The sequence below is a fragment of the Muntiacus reevesi genome, chromosome 4 (assembly GCF_963930625.1).
Source record: "Muntiacus reevesi chromosome 4, mMunRee1.1, whole genome shotgun sequence".
In the NCBI taxonomy this organism is placed as follows: Eukaryota; Metazoa; Chordata; class Mammalia; order Artiodactyla; family Cervidae; genus Muntiacus; species Muntiacus reevesi.
Genome location: NC_089252.1, coordinates 59328136 through 59353811, shown reverse-complemented (window position 1 = coordinate 59353811; position 25676 = coordinate 59328136). Strand labels below are relative to the sequence as shown.

The 25676-nt window shown below is 36.6% G+C and overlaps 2 protein-coding genes across 2 annotated transcripts; both read left to right on the top strand.

The window, feature by feature from the left end:
- Positions 1-1664: 1664 nt before the first annotated feature.
- On the top strand, positions 1665-2582 carry LOC136167698 (olfactory receptor 4A15-like). The gene has a single exon (XM_065935209.1). The coding sequence runs from the start codon at positions 1665-1667 to the stop codon at positions 2580-2582; it is 918 nt and encodes a 305-aa protein (XP_065791281.1).
- A 13490-nt stretch (positions 2583-16072) lies between these two features.
- Positions 16073-16882, top strand: LOC136166958 (olfactory receptor 4C3D-like). The gene has a single exon (XM_065934015.1). The coding sequence runs from the start codon at positions 16073-16075 to the stop codon at positions 16880-16882; it is 810 nt and encodes a 269-aa protein (XP_065790087.1).
- Positions 16883-25676: the final 8794 nt, after the last annotated feature.

Below are 25676 nucleotides of genomic sequence, written 5' to 3'. Positions count from 1 at the left end.
TAAGTATATATATATATATGCATACAAGTCCATTTGTTTCTGTGCAGCTCTGGGCACAGGGGTGGTGTTGGTGTTTGTGCTAGGGGTGATGCTGATAATTTTCTCAGAGATGAGGTGGTGAAACCAAGACAGTTTGTTAAGGGATTGACCCCTTCTCTCTGTAACCTTTCCAAGAAAGCAATAATTTTCATATCTATAATGGGATAGAAATTTTCAACCAGAGAAAGAGCTACAGCAGATAATTCCATCTCTACTCATCTTTCAAGGAAAGCAAATAAGTTTTGAAGACTTACTGTTAGAAATAAACTTTTTAAAGTCCTACATTAGACATAGTCTGTTGACGATGCCTATGCTCAGGGTACAGGTCTTCTGAGGAACACAGGGTGCTATTTCTCTTTAAAAATAATGACCCAGAGGCTCTCCCTAAATATACTGGTATCACTTGCTGTTATCTAGGATTTTATTGAATAAATAATTTAGCTCCATGAGAAATTCAGGCATAAGAATCATATATCAGCTGTAAAATTGTCTTCTTGGATTCAAATCTAGGCTTTATGACAACAGACAGTATATTGTTTAGCAAATTATATTTTGCTTTATCTCAGTCATAAAATGTCTCTTCATAACTAATTTAAGGATTAAATGAGAAAACATGTGTAAAGTATTAGCAAAATGTCTGGAACTTGGTAGACAGTATTTACTAAATGATTTATTATTTTAATTAATTTTATTTGGATATGTATATAAATTATGTATCTCTATATAGATATTGCATTGCAGTTAATTTATTTGGATACAAATAATGTATTTATCATTTATGTCATCAGAATACTATGAATGAATGATTGAATGAATGAAAAACAGAAAGAGTTTTTTTTTTTTTTTTTGCTTTATTGTTTAGTTAGCATATTCAAAAATAGTAATGCATGGTGTAGGCAAGGCTGTAGGGAAAATTCATAAGTTTCTGTTCATGGGTGGGCTATAGCATCCTATCACATACTTTTTGATCATTTAATTTATTTTTTCTGCAATTGTTTATATTTTTATTCATTTTATATTTTTCTTTGTTCATTGTATACACATACTAATTCTGTGTATATCCTCTAAAATGTCAATCTTTCTCTGAATTATTATACTTTTCTTAATTTATGTTGTGTTTTCTTTTCCTGACTCCTTGAATAAGATGAAACTGTTAAATATATCTACTTGCAATTTCAGTAATTGATTTAGAAGCTCCTCCCACCACTATAATAGACAGTCATCACCTTAATAAATGAAAAATAAAGTAAGGGAAATTTTGCTTTATTTCATTATTAAAACTTTGATCAATATTCAGCTTTGTATAAGATATTAACTATGCATAGAATTTTGTTAGTTTTCAGTTGGAAAGGTAATTGTGGCACCTCATTTACATTAAAAATGTGTCCTTTTCCTACATATGTCTCTTAAATACTTCTCCATTAGTCTGTAAGATTTTTGAGATTAAGGATGACATTTTAATCAGCCTTGAATTATGTTCTCTGAAAATACCAAAGCATAATAACCATATGACCTATTGATTGAATGAATGAATGAAAAAATTATCTTAAGATTTCAGAAAGTTTCTCATAATAATTATATTTACAGGTACTTTTATCTGAAACATAAGACGTACATAAGGACCTATGGAACAAAAGAACAATGTAACTGAGTTCGTCCTCTTGGGGCTCACTCAGAGCGTTCAGGGTCAGAAAATATTATTTGTCTTGTTCTTGCTCATCTACATTGTGACAATGGTGGGCAACCTACTCATTGTTGGGACTGTGATGGCCAGCCCAACCCTGGATGCCCCTCTGTACTTCTTTCTTGGCTACCTATCATTTATAGATGCTGTTTATTCTACTACAGTCACCCCAGATATGATTAAGGACTTACTGTCTAAAAAGAAAACTATTTCCTTCCGAGCTTGCATGACCCAGCTTTTTATATGGCACTTTTTTGGTGGTGCCGATATATGCCTTCTGGCGGTCATGGCCTATGACCGCTATGTGGCCATCTGCAAACCCTTGCATTATTTGACAATCATGAATCAGCGAGTGTGTGTTCTGCTGCTTCTGTTGGCCTGGGTTGGTGGCTTTTTACACGGTATATTTCATCCTGTCTTTGTTTACAATCTTCCCTTCTGTGGCCCCAATGTCATTGACCATTTCATCTGCGACGTGTACCCGCTGTTAAAACTTGCCTGCACTGACACTCATATCATTGCCCTCACAGTGTTGGCCAACGATGGCGTAATATCTGTGATCATCTTCACACTCTTACTCATCTCCTATGGGGTCATTCTGCACTCTCTGAAGGATGTTAGTCAGGAAGGGAGGCGCAAAGCATTATCCACCTGCGGCTCCCACATCACTGTGGTTGTCCTCTTCTTTGTGCCCTGTATTTTTCTTTATGTGAGACCTCCTTCCACCTTACCCATTGATAAATCTTTGACTGTGTTTTACACTATTATCACCCCTATGTTAAACCCTCTAATTTATACTCTGAGAAATAGTGAGATGAAAAATGCAATCAAAAAGCTCTGGACCAAAGAAAGAAAATGAGACAGCTGGGAAATGTATGACTCATTTTCAATGAAGAATTTCACTTTTAAGGAATGCTTTGTGTGATCTTTAAGTGTATTAAATTTCCCTTCATATTTTATTAATTTGGACTTGATGAAATTATCTATTATATGAATACTTTTGATGAATAAATATATTATCAAGATTTTTATAATTCTGTAGTTCAAGTATATATATTCTTTGAAATATGTTTTTGAGGTTTGCACATTTTCTTATGAAAGTATGTATCATTTGGGGATCTAAAAATCTCTATTTTGAAGTAGAGGTTTATGTGCTATATAAGAGTTAAGCTATAGTTAATATTATACATTTATTTAAGTTATTGGAAGATTTTCTTGTTTCTTTTTTAAAAAATTTCAGAATTAATAGGACTCAATAAAAATTTCAGAAAACTATTAGTAATATGAAATAAATTATTGTACATTTCTCTCCACACAATACAACCCATATTTATATTTGAAATATTTATCTTGCTTTTGTTTCTGCAAGAAGCATATATTATTGTGCTAATATTGCTTAGAATGTAAATGTTGAAGTAGAATGATGTTTCAGAGTTGCAAATATTTTCATAAGGAGGCTAAATTTATAAAAATAATCTGAATTAACAGGATGTAAATATGAAAAAACCACCATATCTTACTCATTTTTCTAATTGAATTGTCTCAATTGGACTAGATTGTTTTGGAGTTACGTTATCATAAAGATGTACCATTCATTTTCCTAGGTAATATAGAACACCTGGTAAAATATCTGCTATTTTTCAATATCCCTACCTTCTTCCTTGCTTATGGTATTCCATAACCTTTTATGGAGATCCAGGCTCTGCCTATCATTCATTTGTCAATTTAGCATAATCCATAATCCATGAGCTCCAGAGCTTAATACCAGGCTTTCTGGGTGATATAATTTTTAAGAAATATGCTGACAATATAAGCCATTTTATCTCCCTTGCTAATGAAATACTTATTACTAAGAAATAAAGAGACCAGGATATATTGTTTTATTTCACAGAAACATCATTCATGCAATCTTCTGTCTATCTCTGCATCAGGCTTTAAAGGGAACATTACCTGCCTCAAAATTATTTGAAGCATGTGGTCAAAAAACTTATTATTTTGCCTTCCTTATTCTGTGTGGATTCATGAGGGACTAAGGTGACTGAACACACACACACAAGGCTATGGGTTTGACATCCTTATAAAGAGACCCCAAGAGCTCACTTGATCATCAGCCATAGAGGACACAGGAAAAAGATGGCTGCCTATCAACTAGGGAAGGAATCTTGCCAAACATGGAACCTGCCAGCACCTTAATCTTGAACTTTTGAGATTCCAAAACTGTGAAAAATAAATGTTTATTGTTTAAACAATCCAGTTTATGGTGTTCTGTTTTAGCAACCCAAATGAAACAAGAAGTTTAATTTTTGAATTTGTGTAGTTATTTCAAGTGCACCTCTCTCTATATATATTATTAATACAATTATTACTTTACAGATGATGAAAATTGAAATTCAAAATTGTTAAATAATCTGCCCAATATTAGAGACAGAGTCAGTATTCAGATCTACATTATTCTAAATTCAATTTTGATACTCTTTCAACCATTTCAAATGAAACCAGGAAAGAGACAGCATTTCATCAGAATCTCACTTGTTTAATAGCAATTGAAATGTTTTCCTTCCTGATTACAGTTATATAAGGTGCTTGTATATATAAGAATTTGCATTCAGAAAGCTTATAGCCTAGGGGTAACTAGATGGGTACAGAAAATAAAATAGAAAAAAAAATACTTGCCAGTACTCTCTTGATACACATCTGATATGCATAGTATTTAATATTACATTGAGTTTATTGTTCTATATGGTACAAGCTACCAGTTATTCTAAAAAATAATTCTACCCTATCTAAATTGATATGAAACATTTGTTCTTAAATGGCTACTACAATATTATAAAATTGAAATGTAGCATTCTTATAAACAAATGGAGAATATGAAAGATGAAACAACTAGATCATCCAACATTTAAGGAACCTTTAAGCCCAAATATTCTTACACCACATCCTCCAATCTTTACACGACACAGAACTCCTTGGGGCTGGCATTTGACTATGATTTAGAATATTAAAATATTTTTAATTATATGTCATAAGAAGTGTCACTTTATTAGATTAACAACTATTATTAGCAACTAAATACAGGCATTTTTCAAAATCACACACTAAAATATATCTGTAAAAAATTCCACTATTAGAAAATTGGCTTAATACTTAGGTCCTTGAATCTAGAATTTTCATTGAAGTTTCTTTAGGTGGTCATTTACAAGGGATAAATAAACACAAAGCAGAAACCATTATTCCACAGTTGACCAAAGAAAATACTTCTCAGTTAAACAGCTTTTCTAACTTATAAAACAAGACTTTGTTGTAAATTACTTATGGATCTTTCATAAATGAAGCTTGCTTCCAAATATGAATGTGTGTGTATGTTATGGATGGGTTTAGAGTTTACTCTTTTGACAGAAAGGTCCAGCCTCACACTTCCAGGGTTCCATATACTTTATTGGAAAAAGAAAAAAAGATCAATGGACTCTACAGTGTAACAATGTTTAGTAGACATACTACTGTCACAAAACATGAAGAAGAGTAAGAACCTTAGCTTCAGAATGAGGAGACATGAGTTTTCTTTTGCACTATGCTATCATCTTCTATAACCTTAATCAGTTTTCCCAATTTCTACAAGTAATTTACTTAAGTGAATAGAAGGTGTTAACAAGTTCTGAGATTCTACCCAATTCAATATGTGTATTACCATAAGTATAGTTTTGTTTGCTTCTATTTCATTTAGAATTAAATTGGAAGAACTATTAGACCAAAATCCACCTCCCAAAACTTTCCATTCCTGGTAAACAACTTAGGAGATGCCCTTCTGCCATGAAAGTATCGTTGGATTGGGCTAAAATAATATGAGCTCTACTTTGGAGTGTCTTGCTACTTCCATAACATGTTGCTCTACCTATTGAATCTGTCCATAAGAACAATTTGGCAGGTACCTTGTTCTGTGTAATTAGTCTTTGAAACTATCAAAAGTCAAACCGTGTCTCAACTAGTTTTTGATCAATTATGATAGGATCCATACATAATTTCTCCTGTTTTAATTCTGCTTTACCCTTCCAGTTTGAGAATCTGTGTTGTTGTCTCTCCAGGCTTTTAAAACACTCTGCCCTTAGATTTACATTCTGAAAACACACTTTCCTGGAACTCCTTTTTGAAAAATTGTTTTCACGGACAACTTTCATTGACTTAGACTTAACTCTCCTCTATTTCCGTATTGTTGCTCCTCTAGGACTTAGAGAGCTGGACTAGACAGGTGTAGGGATTCTAAAGCAATCTCTTTAGCCAGCACTGTAGCTATTTAAGTAGGACCAATGCTGCTACTGCCTCTGCTAAGTCACTTCAGTCGTGTCCGACTGTGTGCGACCCCATATGTGGCAGCCACCCAGGCTCCACTGTCCCTGGGATTCTCCAGGCAAGAACACTGGAGTGGGTTGCCATTTCTTTCTCCAAGGGATGAAAGTGAAAACTGAAAGTGAAGTTGCTCAGCCCTGTCCTACTCCTAGCGATCCCATGGACTGTAGCCTACCAGGCTGCGACGTCCATGGGATTTTCCAGGCAAGAGTACTGAAGTGGGTTGCCATTGCATTCTCTGGTAGAGCCAATGAGCCATTGTGAATGGACTTCAAGCTTTAGGAAGTTGAGAATGACTATTTGTGTCAGCACACGCTAATTCTCTGATTTACCTCTGGCTTTCATTCCAGAGTGGAAATACAACTTTAAGACATTTTCATGATGACACCTTAGCAAAATCCATATTCCTTATAGCTCATTAGATATTTTCAAATCCTCATTCAGGCTGTCTTTGGCATCTGCCATTACTCATATTATCAATGCCTATAATACTGGAGTGTCTAGCCAAACTAGGTTCAGTCACACCCTCTCAGTGTTCTTAAACTGTTTCTTTGTGCTACTCACAGTGACACATTCCTAGAGTCCACTGAGAGGTATACGCAATTTATTTTTCTCCTCAGTAATGCAAGAATATTTGGACATGGTGACTGTGTATTGTTCTTTTTTTAAATTTATTTAATTTATTTATTTATTTTACTTTACAACATTGTATTGGTTTTACCATACATTGACTTGAATCCGCCATGGGTGTACATGTGTTCCCCATCCTGATCCCCCCCCAACTCCCTCCCCATCCCATCCCTCTGGGTCACCCCAGTGCACCAGCCCCGAGCAACCTGTATCATGCATGAAACCTGGACTGGCGATTCGTTTCACATATGATAATTTACATGTTTCAATGTCATTGTCCCATATCATCCCTCCAACGCCCCCTCCCACAGAGTCCAAAAGACTGTTCAATACATCTGTGTCTCTCTTGCTGTCTCACATACAAGGTTATCATTACCATCTTTGTCAATTCCATATATATGCATTAGTATACTGTACTGGTGTTTTTCTTTCTGGCTTACTTCGCTCTGTATAATAGGCTGCAGTTTCATCCACCTCATTAGAACTGATTCAAATGTATTATTTTTAATGGCTGAGTAATATTCCATGGTGTATATGTACCACAGCTTCCTTATCCATTCGTCTGCTGATGGGCATCTAGGTTGCTTCCATGTCCTGGCTATTATAAACAGTGCTGCGATGAACACTGGGGTGCACCTGTCTCTTTCAATTCTGGTTTCCTCAGTGTATATGCCCAACAGTGGGATTGCTGGATCATGGTATTTTTCAGAGAACTAGAACAAATAATTTCACAATTTGTGTGGAAATACAAAAACCTTGAATAGCCAAAACAATCTTGAGAAAGAAGAGTGGAACTGGAGGAATCAACCTGCCCAGCTTCAGTCTCTACTACAAAGCCACAGTCATCAAGACAGTGTGGTACTGGCACAAAGGCAGAAGGTTTTCTTGAATATGAAGGAGACGTTTCACTTTTCAGTACTGATTTGAAGTAATGGTGCTGATGAATGTATTTTCAGGGCAGACACAGAGAACAAACGAGTGGACACACTGTGGGATGGAGATACTGGGAAGAATTGAGAGAGTAGCATTGATATATGTGTGTGTGTGTGTGTGCGCACACACAATACTATAGATAGCTAATGAGAAGCTGCTGTAATGCAGGAAACTCAACTTGGTGTTCCTGGCTTGTTTCAAATTAAGCACTACACGTTGGTAATATGGTAATTTATTTTTTTCTTCTTACTTTTTAAAATTTTTTCTAAATTATGAGAGTATGATAACACATTTATCCTTCTGTGATGACCTAGAGGGGTGGGTTGGGGAATGGGGAACGCAAGAAGGAAGGGGTATATATAAAGCTAATTCATATTGTTGTACAGTAGAGGGTCCTAAGATGGTGGAGGAATAGGATGGGGAGACCACTTTCTCCCCCACAAATTCATCAAAAGAACATTTGAATACTGAGCAAATTCCACAAAACAACTTCTGAATGCTGGCAAAGGACATCAGCCCCCAGAAAGGCAGCCTATTGTCTTCGAAAGGAGATAGGAAAAAATATAAAAGATAAAAAGAGAGACAAAAGAGCTAGGGATGGAGATCCATCCAGGGAAGGGAGTCTTAAAAAATAGAGAAGTTTCCAAACACTAGGAAACACTCTCACCAGTGGGTCTGTGGTGAGCCTTGGAACCTCAGAGGGCAACATAACCAGGAGGAAAAATAAATAAATAATTTAAACCCACAGATTACATGCCTAATGGAAACTCCCAGCAGAGAAGCAGTGCAGACGCTGGCAAACACCACTAGCAAGTGGGGACTGGACAGGGAGGTGCGGGCTGCATTGTTTTGGGTAAGGACCAGGTCTGAATGCCCCGAGAGAAATCTGAGGGAACTAATTTGAGATAGCAACCCAGACTGTGGGATAGTTATCCCATGAAAAACCCTAACCTAAGACACCGCCAGGCCAGCTCACAGAATAAAGGACTGAGCAGAGCTAGCAGGCTACAGACTGGCCCATCCCCCACTGGAGACAGGCAGGCCGGGACAGCCAGAGTCAGGAAGGGGCGATCTTGGCCCCAGAGAGACATCCTCCACTAAACTGCACGCAGGCTTCATTGCTAAATAAGACTTCTTGGGATTCTGCACGGTCGACATCCGCCAAGAGGTTTGCAGCCAGAGATCAGTTCCCCAGAAGAGAAACAGGCACACCTGACAAGGCTCGCCAGGTGTACACCCAGAAAACTGAGCGGATGGGACGTGGGAGGCGATAAGCTGCAGCCTCCAACAGGGGGCGACCGTGCTCGCCAAGCACCTGATCACCTGAGCTGCTTGGACCTGGGAAGGGCACAAAATACAGGCCCAACCAAGTGGAGTACCCGAGTACCTGAACCTGAGCGGCTTAGACCTGGGAAGTGCACACGATCCAGGGCCCGCCTGACAGTTCCCGGCAGAGCAACCTAAAGCCTGCGCAGTGTAGACCGGGAAAGCACACACGCCGTGAGCGGGGGCAAACCCAGTGTGGCCGGGACACTGCGAGCGCTCCCCACACACGCCAGTGATGTTTGTCTGCAGGGTTCCTCCCTCCCCACAGCACGACTGAACACGTGAGCCTAAAGGAGTGACCACCACCGCCCCCTTGTGTCAGGGCGGGAATTAGACACTGAGGAGACCAGCAGACAGAAGAAGCCAAAATAAACAGAGGGAACCGCTTTGGAAGTGACAGGTGCAATAGAATAAAACCCTGCGTTAGCACCGACTGCATAGGAAGGGGCCTATAGATCTTGAGAAGTATAAGCTGGATCAAGGAACACTTGATCTGAAAATGAACTGACCCCACACTGTCCACAACACCACCAGAGAAAGTCCTAGATATATTTTTACTATTATCATTTTTTTTAATTTTTAAATTTTTTTTCATTTTTAAGTCCTCTATTCCTCCTTTAATTTTCATTTTTTATAACCTATTACTTTGCAAAAAAACACACTAAGGACCCTATTTTTAAAGCAAACTTCATATATATATATATATATATATATATATATATATATATATATATATAATACTTGTGACTTGTTTTTTTCTTTAATGTTGTATTTTTGAGAATCTAACCTCTACTCTAAATTCTTAATCTTTGCTTGTTGGTATTTGTTATCAATTTTTTTGTTGTTGTTGTTATCAATTCTGTACCTTTAAGAAGCCAATCATCAGTACCTATTTTAACTTGGGAGAGAGATTACTCGCTTGATTGCCCTCTCACCCTTTGGATTCTCCTTTTTCTCCACCAGGTCGCCTCTATCTTCTCCCTCCCCCTTCTCTTCTCTACCCAACTTGGTGAATCTCTTTGTGTGTTCTGGGCTGTGGAGGACAATTAGGGAACTGATTACTGGCTGGATCTGTATCTCTCCTTTTGTTTCCCCCTTTTATCCTCCTGGTCACCTCTGTCTCCTTCCTCCCTCTTCTCTTCTCTGTGTAACTCCGTGAACATCTCTGAGGGGTCCAGACTGTGGAGAGCACATAGGGAAGTGATTACTGGCTAGCTTGCTCTCTCCCCTTTTGATTCCCCCTCTTCTCCTCCTGGTCACCTCTATCTCCCTCCTCCCTCTCCTCTTCTCCATGTAACTCTGTGTACCTCTCTGGGTGTCCCTCACTGTGGAGAAACTTTTCATCATTAACCTAAATGTTTTACTATCAGTGCTGTATAGATGGAAAAGTCTTGAGGTTACTGTAAGTATAAGACTGAAAACCAGAGGCTTAATTCCAAATCCTGAAAACACCAGAGAACTCTTGACTCCAGGGATCATTAATCAATAGGTGCTCTTCAAATGCCTCCATACCTACACTGAAACCAAGCACCACCTAAGGGCCAACAAGTTCCAGAGCAGGACATACCACGCAAATTATCCAGCAACACAGGAACATAGCCTTGAGCTTCAATATGCAGGCTGCCCAAAGTCACACCAAACCCACTGACATCTCAAAACTCATTACTGGACACTTCATTGCACTCCAGAGAGAATAAATCCAGCTCCATCCACCAGAATACCGACACAAGCTTTCCTAACCAGGAAACCTTGACAAGCCACCCGTCCAAACCCACCAACAGTGAGGAACCTCCACAATAAAGAGGAACCACAAACTGCCAGAATACGGAAATGCCACCACAAACACAGCGGGATAAACAAGATGAAAAGGCAGAGAAATGCCCAGCAGGTAAATTTAGCATAAACCATAATCCACAAACTTCAGATATGAACTTCAGAGCTTAATATTAGGTATTTTGGGTGATACAGTTTTAAAAAAATGCTAACGATATATGCCATTCTTTTCTCCCTTGATAATGAAATACAGGTTGCTATGAAATAGCAATATGAAATAGCTATGAAATAGCACTCTACTTTGGAGTGCCTTCTGCTTTTGATATAGTGCTTCTCTACCCATCGAAATGCACAACATTGCCCATAAGAATACATTGGCAGGTGCCTAGGTTTTGTGAAATTAGTCCCTGAAACTATCAAAAGTCAAACCACACCTCGACTATTTTCCAATCAACTATGAGAAGATTCATATATAATTTCTTCTGTTTTCATTCGATTTTGGCCTTGAAGCTTGAGAATCTGTGTGGCTATTTCTCAGTGGTTTTCAACCATCTGTCCTTGGATTTGAAATCTGAAACCACACTTTCCTGGTATAGCTCCAGGACCTCCTTTAAAAAATATATTTCAAAGGACACTCTTCACTGATTTAGACCTAACTCTGTTTCCATTTTGGTGCAACTCTAGGGCTTAGACAGCTGGACTAGACAGGTATAGGTGTTGTAAAGTGATCTCTTTGCACTGTGCCATAACTATTTATGTAAAAGTTGAATGGTCACTCAATGAGCATAGTGACTGGAGTTCAATCTTTATGAACTTGGAATTTATGCCCTTGTCAGTACATGCTGTTTTTCTGATAGGATTCTGCCTTTCATTCCAGAGTGACACTCAGAAAAATCCATATTTCTATAGTTTGTTAGATAGTTTCAAATCCTCATTCAGACTTTCTTTGGTATCTGCCATCACCCAAATTATTACTGCCCTATAACATTGGAGTGTTTAGTCAAACAAGGTTTAATCATGTGGTTTCAGTTTTCTTTTCCTTCATGACATATGCTGCTCACAGTAACATATATTCTGAAGCCAATTAAAAGTTAAGAGCCTATTTTTCTTCTGTTAATACAACCATATTTGAATATAGTGTGTGTTTCTATGTAAGAAAATCTCTCAATTAAATTGAATTAAATACATTTTCAATATAATATCAGATATCGGTATTTATTTTAGTAGATAATTGTAATAGACCCTACCTGAGGTGGCAACCTGAGCTTCTCATGACACTTAGGTTGAAAAACAGTAGTTTAAAGAAATCTTGTCCCTGCATTTAGTGCCCTGGTTTCTTATTCTGAATTTGCAAATGGTGTTTTGATTCTGTATCTTGTATTTCCTTGCTATTAATTGTGGCTATCTTCTTTTCTATTTAGTAGGACTTATTATGCTTTTTTTTTTCTACTTAGTAGGGCTATTATGAGGTAAATTTAAATGACTGAAATATATGTGTCCTACCATCTCTGAGTATAATTTGATACACTTTTTTTCATCAGTTTCACATTAATCTAATTCCAGAATAAATTCAAGATATAGTCATTTTGAAAAAGTACTGTAAGCTTTATTTGTTTTACAGTACCAATATTATTGTTGCTGTTGTTCAGTTGCTAAGTCATGCCCAACTCTTTGTGGCAAATATTATAATAAAGTTTGTATTATCACTTAAGGTATATCTGAAAACAATAGTAAAAATTATGATTCACATGAATGGTAGATAGGTGGAAAATACTAAGTATTATCACGAAAAAAAATTTACATCAGATAGTTATCCACTTAAATGACTAATTTATATAAGGGTGATATTCAGGCTCCATAGTAATCTCATTTGTTGTCAATGTCTAAATTCATGAATGGTTAACTTATTCTGTTTTCCTCTCATAGTGTTTTATTTTCATGTAGACCTAAGGAGAAGTTCGAAATTAAAGATGAGTACTAAAAAAGTTATCCTCCAAAGCTCATTTAATTTATATGAAATAATTGAATTGCTGATACGGTATGCTAAGGATGATGAAATGCCCTTGGGGTCCAATTAGCCAGAGTTAAGAAACTTCACAAAATTTACCTACAAATAGAACATCTGATTGTACTTTTAAGAGTCAACAGACAGACCTTACAGGAAGGTACCATTTATAAATTAACAAAGACAGTTACAGACAGTTTTAGTCATATAACTTCTTGTTTATGAGCTAACAGCTGCCTTGGGCTCTGACCATGGACCTATATCAGACAAGTTTGTAGGTGAGATTTTTACTTTCAGGAAAACATATAAACTCAGGTTTAAATGAGTTTTGCAAATCATATAATCATGCCTTATCCACACTTAACTGAAATTTGGCACCCTTTTTTAGTATGCAAAATATCAAGAAAGGTAGACTCAACTACAATACTACCAATATAGAAATAAATATATTTTGCTTTTTTCCTATTGATGCTTATTTAAATTAGGATTAAAAATAATTAGTGTTAAGAATAACATCAAAATATTTCCCAGTTAGCAATACAGAATAAGAATTTCCTTTAAGAAACTGAACAATTTTTAAAACATCTATATTAAAAATTACACTTAAAAAGATGCGCTATATATTACTTATCCATTTCTCTGATGTTAAGTGATCATTGTAACTTTTGAATTTTCTACAGCTCTTCAAAATGTGTTGAACATATTCGTAAATTATGATCTTTCTCCATTAAAAATATTTTCCATCTGATTTCTTCCCAGAAAAAAAAGTATTATGGAGAGAAGAAAATGAAAAAAAAGTATTTCTTCATAGTTATGTCTAAAATACTTGTATTTATAAAATGTCTAACTCTTGCTTTATGTACACTAATCTCTTCCTATGTAGGGGTATATGTAGGTGGATGCCACCTCAGAATAAGGAAATACAATGAAGCTGTTGCACTTTGTTCCACAAGTATACAGTTTTCATTTTGGATAACTTAAAAAGTATCCATTTATCTTTGAAAGGAAAAGACATATTTTTTGCAGAATACATTTTATTATGTTTATGTTGTCTCTTCTCTTTTCTTTTTTCTTTACTCATTCTGTTAGTAATGCAGAATGCTGTAACCAGGAATGGCGGAAGATGGATGCTGTGGGAAGATGGGAGAAGGAGCCGTGAGAACCCATGTAGCAGAAAAAGGAAGGGATGGGAAGATCATGCGTATCGTGGACTGATGTGCTGCTGCTGTTTGGTAATAACATTTCAGGCATTTAAGGGCATTTGCCATGGACACTTCAGCATACATAGTGAGTGTCAAATAAATATTTGTTGAATGAGTGAGAATGAAATAGATACTTATAGTAATAGATTTTATATGTGTTTCTATTAGTTGATCTTAATATATTTGTATGCATAGTGTATTACCTATCTCTATAACTTATCTATTAATGTTATTTCTCTGTTTTCCATATTCTTTTTTTTCTTTTAGAATGTTGAAAATAGGGATTTCCTTTTCTTAACAAACCCTCCTTCCTCTGAATACCTATGCAATTTTTTTAAATCCAAGTCTACTGAAGTTATCAATTTTTTGAAGATGACTATGTTAAATTGTATGTGGAATATAATTTTAAAGAAGAAAAAAAAAATCACTTGAAACAATATAATTATCTTGACATACTAACATGCTCTTTCCAAGAGGCAATAATTATTTTCATACCTACCCCATAATCTGTGCCAGAAATTATAAACCTATACTGCAGCTACCTTTCAATAATTAATTTATGTTTCTCTTAGAGAAGAACAATAAACAGAGCTAGAGGACAACAACACTTGAATCCATGTAGTTTTGTAGTCTGTGTGGTGGTGGTTTTGTCACTAAATTGTGTCCAACTCTTGTGATCCCATGGACTATAGCCTACCAGGCTCCTCTGTTCATGGGATTTCCCAGACAAAAATACTGGGATGGGTAGCCATTTCTTTCTTCAGGGAATCTTCCCAACCCAGAGATCAAACCCCCATCTCTTGAATTGCAGACAGATTCTTTACTGACTGAGCCACTAGGGAAGCCCATAGTCTGGAAAAGCAGAACTATTCTTATCCATGGGGAGTGACAATTTACCAAGCATGTCTTATCACTTAATAGGTTTCAGGCACTGCAGGCATCATGCCAGATACCATAGCAGTCAGAGTGAAAAAACACACCTGAATAACTTATGCATTTTGATAGGTACCAGGGTGGATGTGTCACCAAGGACTTAGATACATTTCCATAAATTACTTGCTTATGATAGATAGATAGGGGCTTCTCTGGTAGCTCAGCTGGTAAAGAATATGCTTGCAATGTAGGAGACCTGGGTTCAATCCCTGGGTTGGGAAGATTCCCTGGAGAAGGGAATGGCTATCCACTCCAGTATTCTGGCCTGGAGAATTCCATGGACTGTATAGTCCATGGAGTCACAAAGAGTTGGACACAACTGAGCTACTTACACTTCACTGTGATAGAAAACTGTTAACCATGTATTTGTTTTCAGAGTTAGAACTGAGTGTTCAAATATAAATTATCATGGAGGAAGGAATTATTCTTAAATTTGCACAGGACCTCTGAGACTTCCCTGGTGGCTCAGACAGTAAAAGCATCTGCCTGCAGTGCAGGAGACCCGGGTTTGATCCCTGGGTTGGGAAAATCCCCTGGAGAAGGAAATGGCAACCCACTCCAGTATCCTTGCCTGGAAAATCCTATGGACAGAGGAGCCTGGCAGGCTACAGTCCATGGGGTCGCAAAGAGTCAGACATGACTGAGCGACTTCACTTCACTTCACTTCTGAGCCTACAAGATACATCTGAGAATTACAACTTATAACCTCATAGACACAGAGGAGGGCTTGAAAGTTTGAGATACTGAGATGATGCAGCGGAGGCCAATGGAGAAGGAACCAAAGTGAGAATCCCGATCTCAAGTACACAGCACAGTGTTTTTCAGTAAATCATGTATCAAATGTCCTTATCAATATTTTACAGGTGATATGTACTAGGAGTCTGAAGAGATAAGAGCCATCATTGAAGATGTAAGAAAGCCTTGAAGCAAATACTGGGCAAGAATGCTAAAGACATGCTCCACATTTACAGCGACTGCACTATTTTTGTTCTCAGAAATTAAGACCAGAATCCTTTCAAGATTAACAAGCACCATTTTGTATTACTTTTTAGGTAATTCAGGCTCTAAGAAGTTGTTACTTGCTGAATGGATCTTCTTATGCTTCAAAACAATGTGACTGAATTTGTTCTCTTGGGACTCACACAGAATCCACACTTGCAGAACATACTCTTCATTGTCTTTCTGCTCATTTTCCTGTTTACCATGGTGGCCAATCTGCTCATTGCCATCACCATCTCCCTCAGTCCCACACTTTCTGCTCCAATGTACTTTTTTCTCACTTACTTGGCCTTCATAGATGCCTTTTACACATCTGCCACAACCCCTAAAATGACCATTGATCTGCTGTATCAGAGGAGAACCATCTCTTGGCATGGATGCCTGGTTCAACTCTTTTTGGTACACTTCCTGGGAGGATCAGAAATCATAGTCCTCATTGTCATGGCCTATGACCGCTACGTGGCCATCTGCAAGCCTCTGCACTACATGACCATCATGCGACAGGAAGTCTGCCAGCTTCTCGTGGCTGTGGCCTTGATTGGGGGGATCCTGCATGCTACTGTGCAGATTCTTTTCACAGTAGACTTGACCTTCTGTGGTCACAACGTCATGGACCACTTCATGTGCGATTTCTTCTCACTCTTGGAAATTGCCTGCAGTCACACACACACACTTGGAAAGGTGGTGGCAGCCAACAGTGGGGCCATGTGCTTGCTCATTTTTTTCCTGCTCCTCATCTCCTACATAGTCATCCTGAGCTCCCTGAAATCCCATGGTTCTGAAGGACGGCGTAAGGCCCTCTCAACATGTGGCTCCCACTTTACAGTAGTGGTGCTCTATTTTGTCCCTTGTATATTTAGTTACATGCGTCCTGTGACCACTTACCCTGGGGACAAGTTGGTGAGTGTGTTCTTTATAATCCTCACTCCCATGTTAAATCCTATCATTTACACAGTGAGAAACACAGAGGTGAAAAATGCCATGTGGAGTTTGTTGAAGAGGAGAGTAACTTAGGCTATCCTTGAATCCGAGAAAGTAATGATTTATATACATAGGGAAGATTTTGACTATTGTAAATTGTGAAAGAAATTTAAGAAATTTTTCAGATCATCTCCATTAAAAATATTTCCCATGCTGATTTCTCCCCAGAAAAAGGTATTTTATCGACTGAAAAAAGGACTAGAAACTAACATTTGTTGAGTATTTGATAATGGCTAGTTATTTTTTAGTCTTTTTGATAACTCTTAATGTACTTTACCAAGGCTTGTATGCTCACATTTATAGATTCTGAATAAGCAAGGGAAAGAACTATAATCCCCTAGTGGATAACTGTTGCATAATTTTTCTCCAGAGTCTTACTGCTCCTGTACTAAATTCTTTATGTATGCTTCTTGGATGAAAGTTGCTTTCCATAGGATCTGATTTCATAACTTCTTTAATTTCTGCTTAGCCTGTGAGAAAGTATTCTGGTATAGAAAATCTCCGATAGATATGTGGGAAAAAGACAGATGGGAAGTGCAAGAATCATTACGGATTCTCTTTTTCTGAAATAAGAATTTACTACAAACAAACAGAGAAGTAACCACCCAAAAGGAGGAATGAATAATTCACAATCTACTTCATTTTTTTTGCCACACAATTTAGGCCAGACATTTTGAAATCACTCTTAATTTGCTCTTTCTTATTTGTTTAAATATCCTTGTAGCTCATGGTTTCCTTGAATAATAAGGAAATGTTTTCTCCCATACGAAGACTGAGGAAACATTTGAAATAAGAATGGCAAGCATTTTTTATTTTTAATCAAGTTTCAACAGAAAGCCATTTAATTAGGTTCAAATCTATGAAGGGAACTATATGTAGCTATGTGTAGGTCTAATACATGCATTTACATTAAATGATCCTCTTATTATCTATATGGCATATTTGCTTCAGTTGATTTGTCCATGTAAACTGGTGGTTCCATTATCATTATCCCCATTTTACAGAGAAACAAATTGAAGTCATGAATATTTACTAATTTACTGAAATCAAATCACACATTTTTATCCCATAGTGTGTGTCAGGAAAGCTAGAATACAGCTTCCTTTCAATAGTTTCAGCTATGAACTTCTGACCAAAGTCTTTAAAACTTAGTTTTGCTTTCATTCAAATGAAACACAGGAGTCCATACTATGTTTAGGTATACAGATAAGAAACTTACCTGTAGTTTTAATTATCCACTTTGTCCTTTAAGAAAATCATGTTGGAATTGCTGCAGCCTTGTAACAAATGTCTCAAATATAGCACTACAAGTTGATAGTATGGCAAAGGATTCCTTTTTAATAAAACTAAACATTTCTTTCAGATTTTTCTATTACTAAATATTTAATAATATATCATATTAAATATTATTATTGATATAGAATTATAATATCAATAATGATGTGATATATATTAATATAAACTTTCCCATTTATAAAACTAAACACTTCTTTCAAATTTTTCCCAGTATTTAAATTGCCCATCATAAAAATAAAATAGCTAAGATGAACTACTGCAAGGCTGCAATGCACTTTATGCATGTGAAGGATACAAGGTCATCCTATGTTATATAACTCATAAATCTAAGTTCTCTGACTGCAACACTTGTAGCAAATGTTACTTCTGTTACTTCTCAGAAATATCACTTGCTCAAATCCAATGATCAACTGGAACTATTTTTCCCCTGATTTGCACATAGTGTAATACCAGAGCATCATACTGGTGTGACTTGTTTACTAAGTTGTGCATGAACGTCTCCAGTTCATAAGAAACCAAACATTTCCCAACAACGTCTAGGTCTAAAACATAGCATCAGTACTTAACCTATTAAAAGTATCCAGTTTGTAATTGTTGATGAGAATGAAACGTTTCAACAGAATCTCGGCTAAATGCTACGTGGTTCATTTTGTCTAATGATTTTTAGAGAAGAGAGGGTAGTACCCTGGGGGAAAGGATGGGAAAAACACGGAGTAAGAGTGGTTCCTATGCTAAGACCAAACAGAGGATTTGGAGAGGGGAACTCAGGCCAGTGATTGCATCCCAGAGGCTATACCTGGGACTCAACGGAAGGGCGAGAAGATTAATGATGCATAAATTATTAATTGCCAACAGCTACCTTTCAAGGTATGAGAACTGAAGGAGGAAATGAAAGGCAGTCTGGCATTCTCAGTGGATAGAGTCTTGATGGTTTGTAAGCTTAATGCTTGTTTAGATGATTCTTTCCACTATCACCAAGACTCTCCCCTAAGAACCAACTGTCACCTGCTGATTTCTGATACTTCAAAAGAAAAAAAATTAATGACATAAGCAATGTTTGGATCTGTTATGTAAGGATATTTTGGTTTAATCTAAACTTTTAATTCCATAAAAATATTAGGCATTAAGTGAGTGGAAAGAGTGTACTACTGGTGGAGGCAAGTATGATGCATACATTTTGATAGGTTCTTTACATACTTTATTCATGTAGCAGTAAGTATTATTAGAGAGGTCTTCACTCCATTTTATACAGGAGGAAAATGTGATTCAATGAAGTTAGACAACATTATCAGGTCTTTTACTCTTTGCTTCCTCTACTCCTCTCACTTATCAATACTCCTTGATATCATGAAGTGAAAAATAGCTAAACACGGATTTGATCATTGGCTACATTGTGAAGAGTGTCACTGAGACATTATTCTCAGTGGGAGGCATTTTCTTCCCTTCATCTCCCCCCCATTAATCTTCAGTCCCCAAGTTACTTATACTCTGTAGACTCTTATTGTGTTAATGAAAAAACATCTAATGGTTTTTTTCTGCAGATACATTCCATTCATGGGCATCGTGATAAATGAGATGAATTAGCCTCAGGAAAGGAAATTCAAATGTTTGAATTTCAAAGGACGTGACACTTGGGGGAAAGAGGTATTTAAAGGAAAAATACGCAGCTCAATCACTAAGTAAATTGATATTCTGTTTGAGCATAAGGTAGCACCTTGAAAAACTAAATAGGTACATTTCCATAGAAGTCTCCCAATGCTATTCTGTAGTGTACACAATTATTACCGGAAAAAGTGGCTCTATGTTCTACTCTATTCAGTGCAGGACTTAAAATTACCTGCACTGAATAGAGTAGAACATAGAGCCACTTTTCCAGTATATATATATATATATATATATATATATATATATATATATAAAATTTGGTGCCTACACTGGGCCAGAGACTTATGGGAGTTGGTATACAACTTTAAATACACACACAAGAAAGTTCTTTTTTATGGGACTAAAGTTTCAATGTGGAGTAGATAGGTAATAAGCAAGTAAACACATAAACTAAAAGTATAATTTTGCTAGTAATGAGTAAGATTAAAAAAAAGTTATAAGAGGGTGATGCCAGACAGAAGAATTAGATATATCTATTTTTGTAGTTGTTTGAAGCAAAGACAGATTTTCAGTTTGATCCAAGTTTAAATAACTACATTATACATCTTCCTTTTGAAAAATAAGTAAGTTATTTTAAAACATGCATTTGAAATGGGGGAAATATCTCTCCCAACAAAGCAAAACTAATTCCTTGGGGGATGAATATTTCTTACCATTTTTCTGTTATAATGCACAGATATACACAAATCACACGAATAGCTTGTATATTTGTGGTATTACTCTTTTCAAGGCAGAGAAAATTAAGGAACAAAATCTCTAAGAAAGCACATCTGAGATTAATAATGAAAGAAAAACAAAACCACTAACTTATACCCAAACCACTAGGTAAGATCATGGGGTAACTTTAGAAAGATAGTAAAGATCATCCAAACACAGAACATGAACCATCACCTTCAAGAATCATATTCAGTAAAATTCAGACTCTCCTCCTTCTCAGGAGACTTCATTAAGTGGCCAATTACATTAAGGGACAAGTTGTAATCTGTTGTGAAATGTGTTGTAAATCGATATTTACCACAAATGAAGTTAGAAAAAGAATGAAGGCTGTGACACTCACTATTTCTAAATTGAAAGTATGTCACTTGATAATACTAACCATTATGCACTGAGAAGAGTTTCTCAGGTGGCACTAGTTTTAAAGAACATGCCTGCCAATGCAAGAGACATAGGCGACATGAATTTGACCCATGGGTCGGGAAGATCCCCTGGAGGAGGGCATGGAGACCAACACCAGTATCCTTGCCTGGAGAATCCCATGAGCAAATGAGCCAGGCCACTGCAGTCCCCATGGCCTCAAAAAGTTGATCAGGACTGAAATGACTTAGCATGATGCATGCATTGAGAAAGAATGTAGTTATTATTTTTCAAACCTTAGGTACATTTTCAAACCCTTTATAAAGGCAACTGTTCTGTAGTTAGATGTGACACAGTGTTAATAATAATATTGAAAGAATAGAGAGCACCAGGTTACATGATAGAAAAATTCAGTCCTTGGTACTAATTAGGTGGCCAAGAACAAGTTTTATTAACTTTTCTTCACCTATATTATCAGGCAAATGAATCATTGTGTGGGCTTTCTTACATTGGAGAAGAGAGCTTATCTGTTGAATAAATAAATTAATGGTTAATATTATATCATGACCTAGATTTGTAGGTGTGGAGCATCAGCTTGGCCTGGATCCAGGGAAGCTCTTCCCCTGGTTAAAGGGGATCATTGCAGGGGTGGATGGAAACTCATGGGTATGGTGACTAATGCCTCAGTCAGTAGAAACAACCTCAAAGGAACGCAGTTGAAATGATGAAAGTCTACACATTTTGAAATCCTGTGCCATTTGAAAATAGCACTTTGATCTCCTTAGCCCAGGTCTATTACCCAAAGGAGAACATCTCAATGATGCTATATCTTCAAAGATGTGGACTGTAAAGTGTTTACAAATTGAGCTCAAATATACCTAAGTGACAGGTTTATTTCCATGATCTTGTAAATAGCTTAGCTGGCTGTCTTTGTGGCAATATTTCCTATTTAGATGAAATTTGAATTCATCTACCATCTACAAGAGTGTCTACCTGTATAAGTCCTTGGCCACTTAGACCACCTGTTTTAAATATTTCTTCAAAATCATTAGAACCACTGATTCTGTCAAAATGACTCCTTATTAGTTGATCAGATATTTTGCTTCAAGTGTGGTTCTGATTTACTTGCCTCCATGCTTGGATTTTCTATGATGAAACTAACGTGTTATAATTCCTAGAGAAAAGTTTGCTTTAGCACATCCTAGATGGGACAATGGTTTTGGCTCTCCTGATATGACCCCAGAATATCTACTTGTACAATCTGTGCATTTTACTTACTGGGACCACAGGTGATTGTCTTTTAGAGGTCACTAACATGAGGTAACATGAGATTGAGTTTTTGAGGAGGCAGTTTTAATGACTTATTTAAGTATTAAATGTGCTTTTATTAATTTGAACTACTTATTTTAAATCATTGAAATAACTGTATCACTTATATAAGGCAACAAGTATATTTAAAAAGTGTCAGCAGTTCACATGTTTTGTCTGTATAAACACATTAAAGCCTCAAGAGGAAGTCTTGAGTAATCAACAATTTTTATCTTGACTTACAATCCAGATCATGAGATGAGTGAATGAAAGAGTGTGTTTCACCAGATCTGAAAGAGACACGTGCACCCCAGTGTTCATCGCAGCACCGTTTATAATAGCCAGGACATGGAAGCAACCTAGATGCCCATCAGCAGACGAATGGATAAGGAAGCTATGGTACATAGGCACCATGAAATATTACTCAGCCATTAAAAAGAATTCATTTGAATCAGTTCTAATGTGATGGATGAAAGTGGAGCCCATTATACTGAGTGAAGTAAGCCAGAAAGATAAAGACCAATACAGTATACTAACACATATATATGGAATTTAAAAAGATGGTAACGGTAACCCTATATGCAAAACAGAAAAAGAGACACAGATGTACAGAACAGACTTTTAGACTCTGTGGGAGAAGGCGAGGGTGGGATGTTCAGAGAGAACAGCATTGAAACAAGTATACTATCAAGGGTGAAACAGATCACCAGCCCAGGTTGGATGCATGAGAAGACAAGTGCTCAGGGCTGGTGCACTGGGAAGACCCAGAGGAATGGGATGGGGAGGGAGGTGGATGGGGGGTTCAGGATGGGGAACACATGTAAATCCATGGCTGATTCATGTCAGTGTATGGCAAAAACCACTACAATATTGCAATTAGTCTCCAACTAATAAAAATAAATGGGAAAAAAATAAATAAAATAAAAATAAAAAAGAAAAGAAAGAGAGTGTTTCAGAAACATTTCTTAGAAAAAAGAGGAACAGGAGCATCTAGTATGTAGAGAAGAATTTTAGACAAATTTTATGTTTTCCTATTTTTCATGCAGTTTTCTATGTGTGTGCCTATATGTGTATTATAGGTGTATTTCTGCTTTCCACTTATAATAATTTTCTTTAACTTTATTTTTCTGCTACTTACCTTTGAGAAAGACTTTTGGTAGTGTTTTTCTTTCTGTTTTCATGAGTTAATAATTTTAATTATTTAATGGACCCAATAATTTGGATCACATATACAGACAGAAATGCAACATATATATGTATTTGTGATCAGCTCTGCCCACAGGGATGGTGTCTGTGTTGGTGCTGAGGGCGATGCTGATGATTTGCTCAGGGAGCGGGTGGTGAAACAAAGACAGGTTGTTAGATTTAAGTCCCCTCCCTATGGAAGCATTCCAAAAGCAGTTTATATATCTACAAAGTGATAGTAATTTTCATCCAGAGAAAGTGTTACTGTAGGTAATTGTATCTCCACTCATCTTTCAAGCAAAACAAGTAGCTTGGGAAGACTTACCATCAGATACAACCCTTTTAAAGTCCTTCATTAGAGACATAGTCTTTTGCTGATGCCTTTGTTCCAGGCAGAGGATTTCTGAGGAACACAGGGCACTAATGCTCCGTAAAAGTGACACGGAGGCTCATCCTACATACATTTCTATCACCTTGCTGTTATCCAGGATTTTACTGAATAAATCATTTAGCTCCATGAGAAATTTAGATGTAAGAAAAATCTATTAGCTGTAAAACTGGCTTCTTGGATCAAACCCAGGCTTTATCATTTATACTATTAAGCAAATTAATAATTTTGTTCTATTATATCAGCCATGAAATTATCTTATTATAGCTGATTGTGAGGATTAAATTCTCATTTAATTTGAAATGGTATAGAGTATTAGCAAAATTTCTGATACATAGTATGTACTAAATGATATATTACTATTATTAGCTTAATTGGCATATATGTATAGATTATACATTTCTATATATGCATTATATTACATTTAATTTTATTTTATTTGGAACCCAACAATACATGCATTATTTACTCTATCAATAAAAATTCCATGACTGAATAATTAAATGAAAGCAAATTAACATAAGATGATTTTTTACCTCACTGGATAATATACTCAATAATGTCAATATTTAGTATCAGTAAGGCTATGGGGAAAGTTGCTCTTCAATACATTATTTATGTGAGTATGGTGTTGTTGTTCAGTTGCTAAGTCATGTCTGATTCTGCGACCCCATGAACTGCAGCACACCAGTCTTCTCTGTTCTTCACTGTTTCCCAGATTTTGCTTCAATTCACTTTCATTGAGTTGGGGATGCTATCTAAGCATTTCATCCTCTGTTCTCATCATAAGATGCAAATGCAAGAAGGCAAAGCAATTGTCTGAGAAGACTTGACAAATAGCTGAGGAAAGAAGAGAAGCGAAACGTATGGGGGAATGGGGGGAAAAAAATGAATGCAGAGTTCCAGAGAATAGCAAGGAGAGACAAGGCCTTCTTAAATGAACAATGCAAAGAAAGAGAGGAAAACAATAGAATAGGAAAGCCTAGAGATGTCTTCAAGAAAATCAGAGATATCAAAGAAATATTTCAAAAAAGGATGGACACAATAAGTAACAGAAGTGGTAAGGACCTAACAGAAGCAGAAAAGATTAAGAAGCAGCAGGAAGAACACACAGAAGAGCTATACAAAAAAGATATTCACGACCTAGATAACTACAGTGGTATATGGTCAGTCACCTAGAGCCATATATCTTGGTGAGTGAAGTCTTGTGGGTTTATTACTATGAACAAAGCTAGTAGAGGTGACAAAACATCAGCTGGCTATTTAAAATCCTAAAAAATGATGCTATTAAAATGTTGCATTCAGTGTGCCAGCAAATTTGGATAACTCAGCAGTGGTCATAGAAATGGACAAGGTCAGTTTTCTTTCCAACAATGCCAACAAATTTTTGAACCACTATATAATTATGCTCATTTCTCGTGCTAGCAAGGCTATGATCAAAATCCTTCAAGGCAGGCTTCAGCAGTACTTGAACTGAGAAATTTCAAATGCAAAATCTGGGTTTATAAAAGGCAAATAACCAGAAATCAAATTGCCAGCATTCCTTGGATCATGAATAAAGCAAAGGAGTTCGAGGGAAACATCTACTTGAGCTTCATTAGCTATGGTAAAGCCTTTGACACTATGGATCACAACAAACTGTGGAAAATTCTTAAAGAGATGGAGACACCAGACCACCTTATGGTAAAGAAACGTCTTGCAATGCAGGGGACTCAGGTTCAATCCCTGAGTTAAGAAGATCACCTGGAGAAGTGAAAGACAAGCCACTTCTGTATTCTCGTCTTTAGAATTCCATGCACAGAGGAGCCTGGTGGGCTCCATGGGGTTGCAAAATGTCAGACATGACTGAACACCTAACACTTTCCTTTCATTTCACTTTCTTTTTATCTGTATGCTTAGAAACCTGTTCAG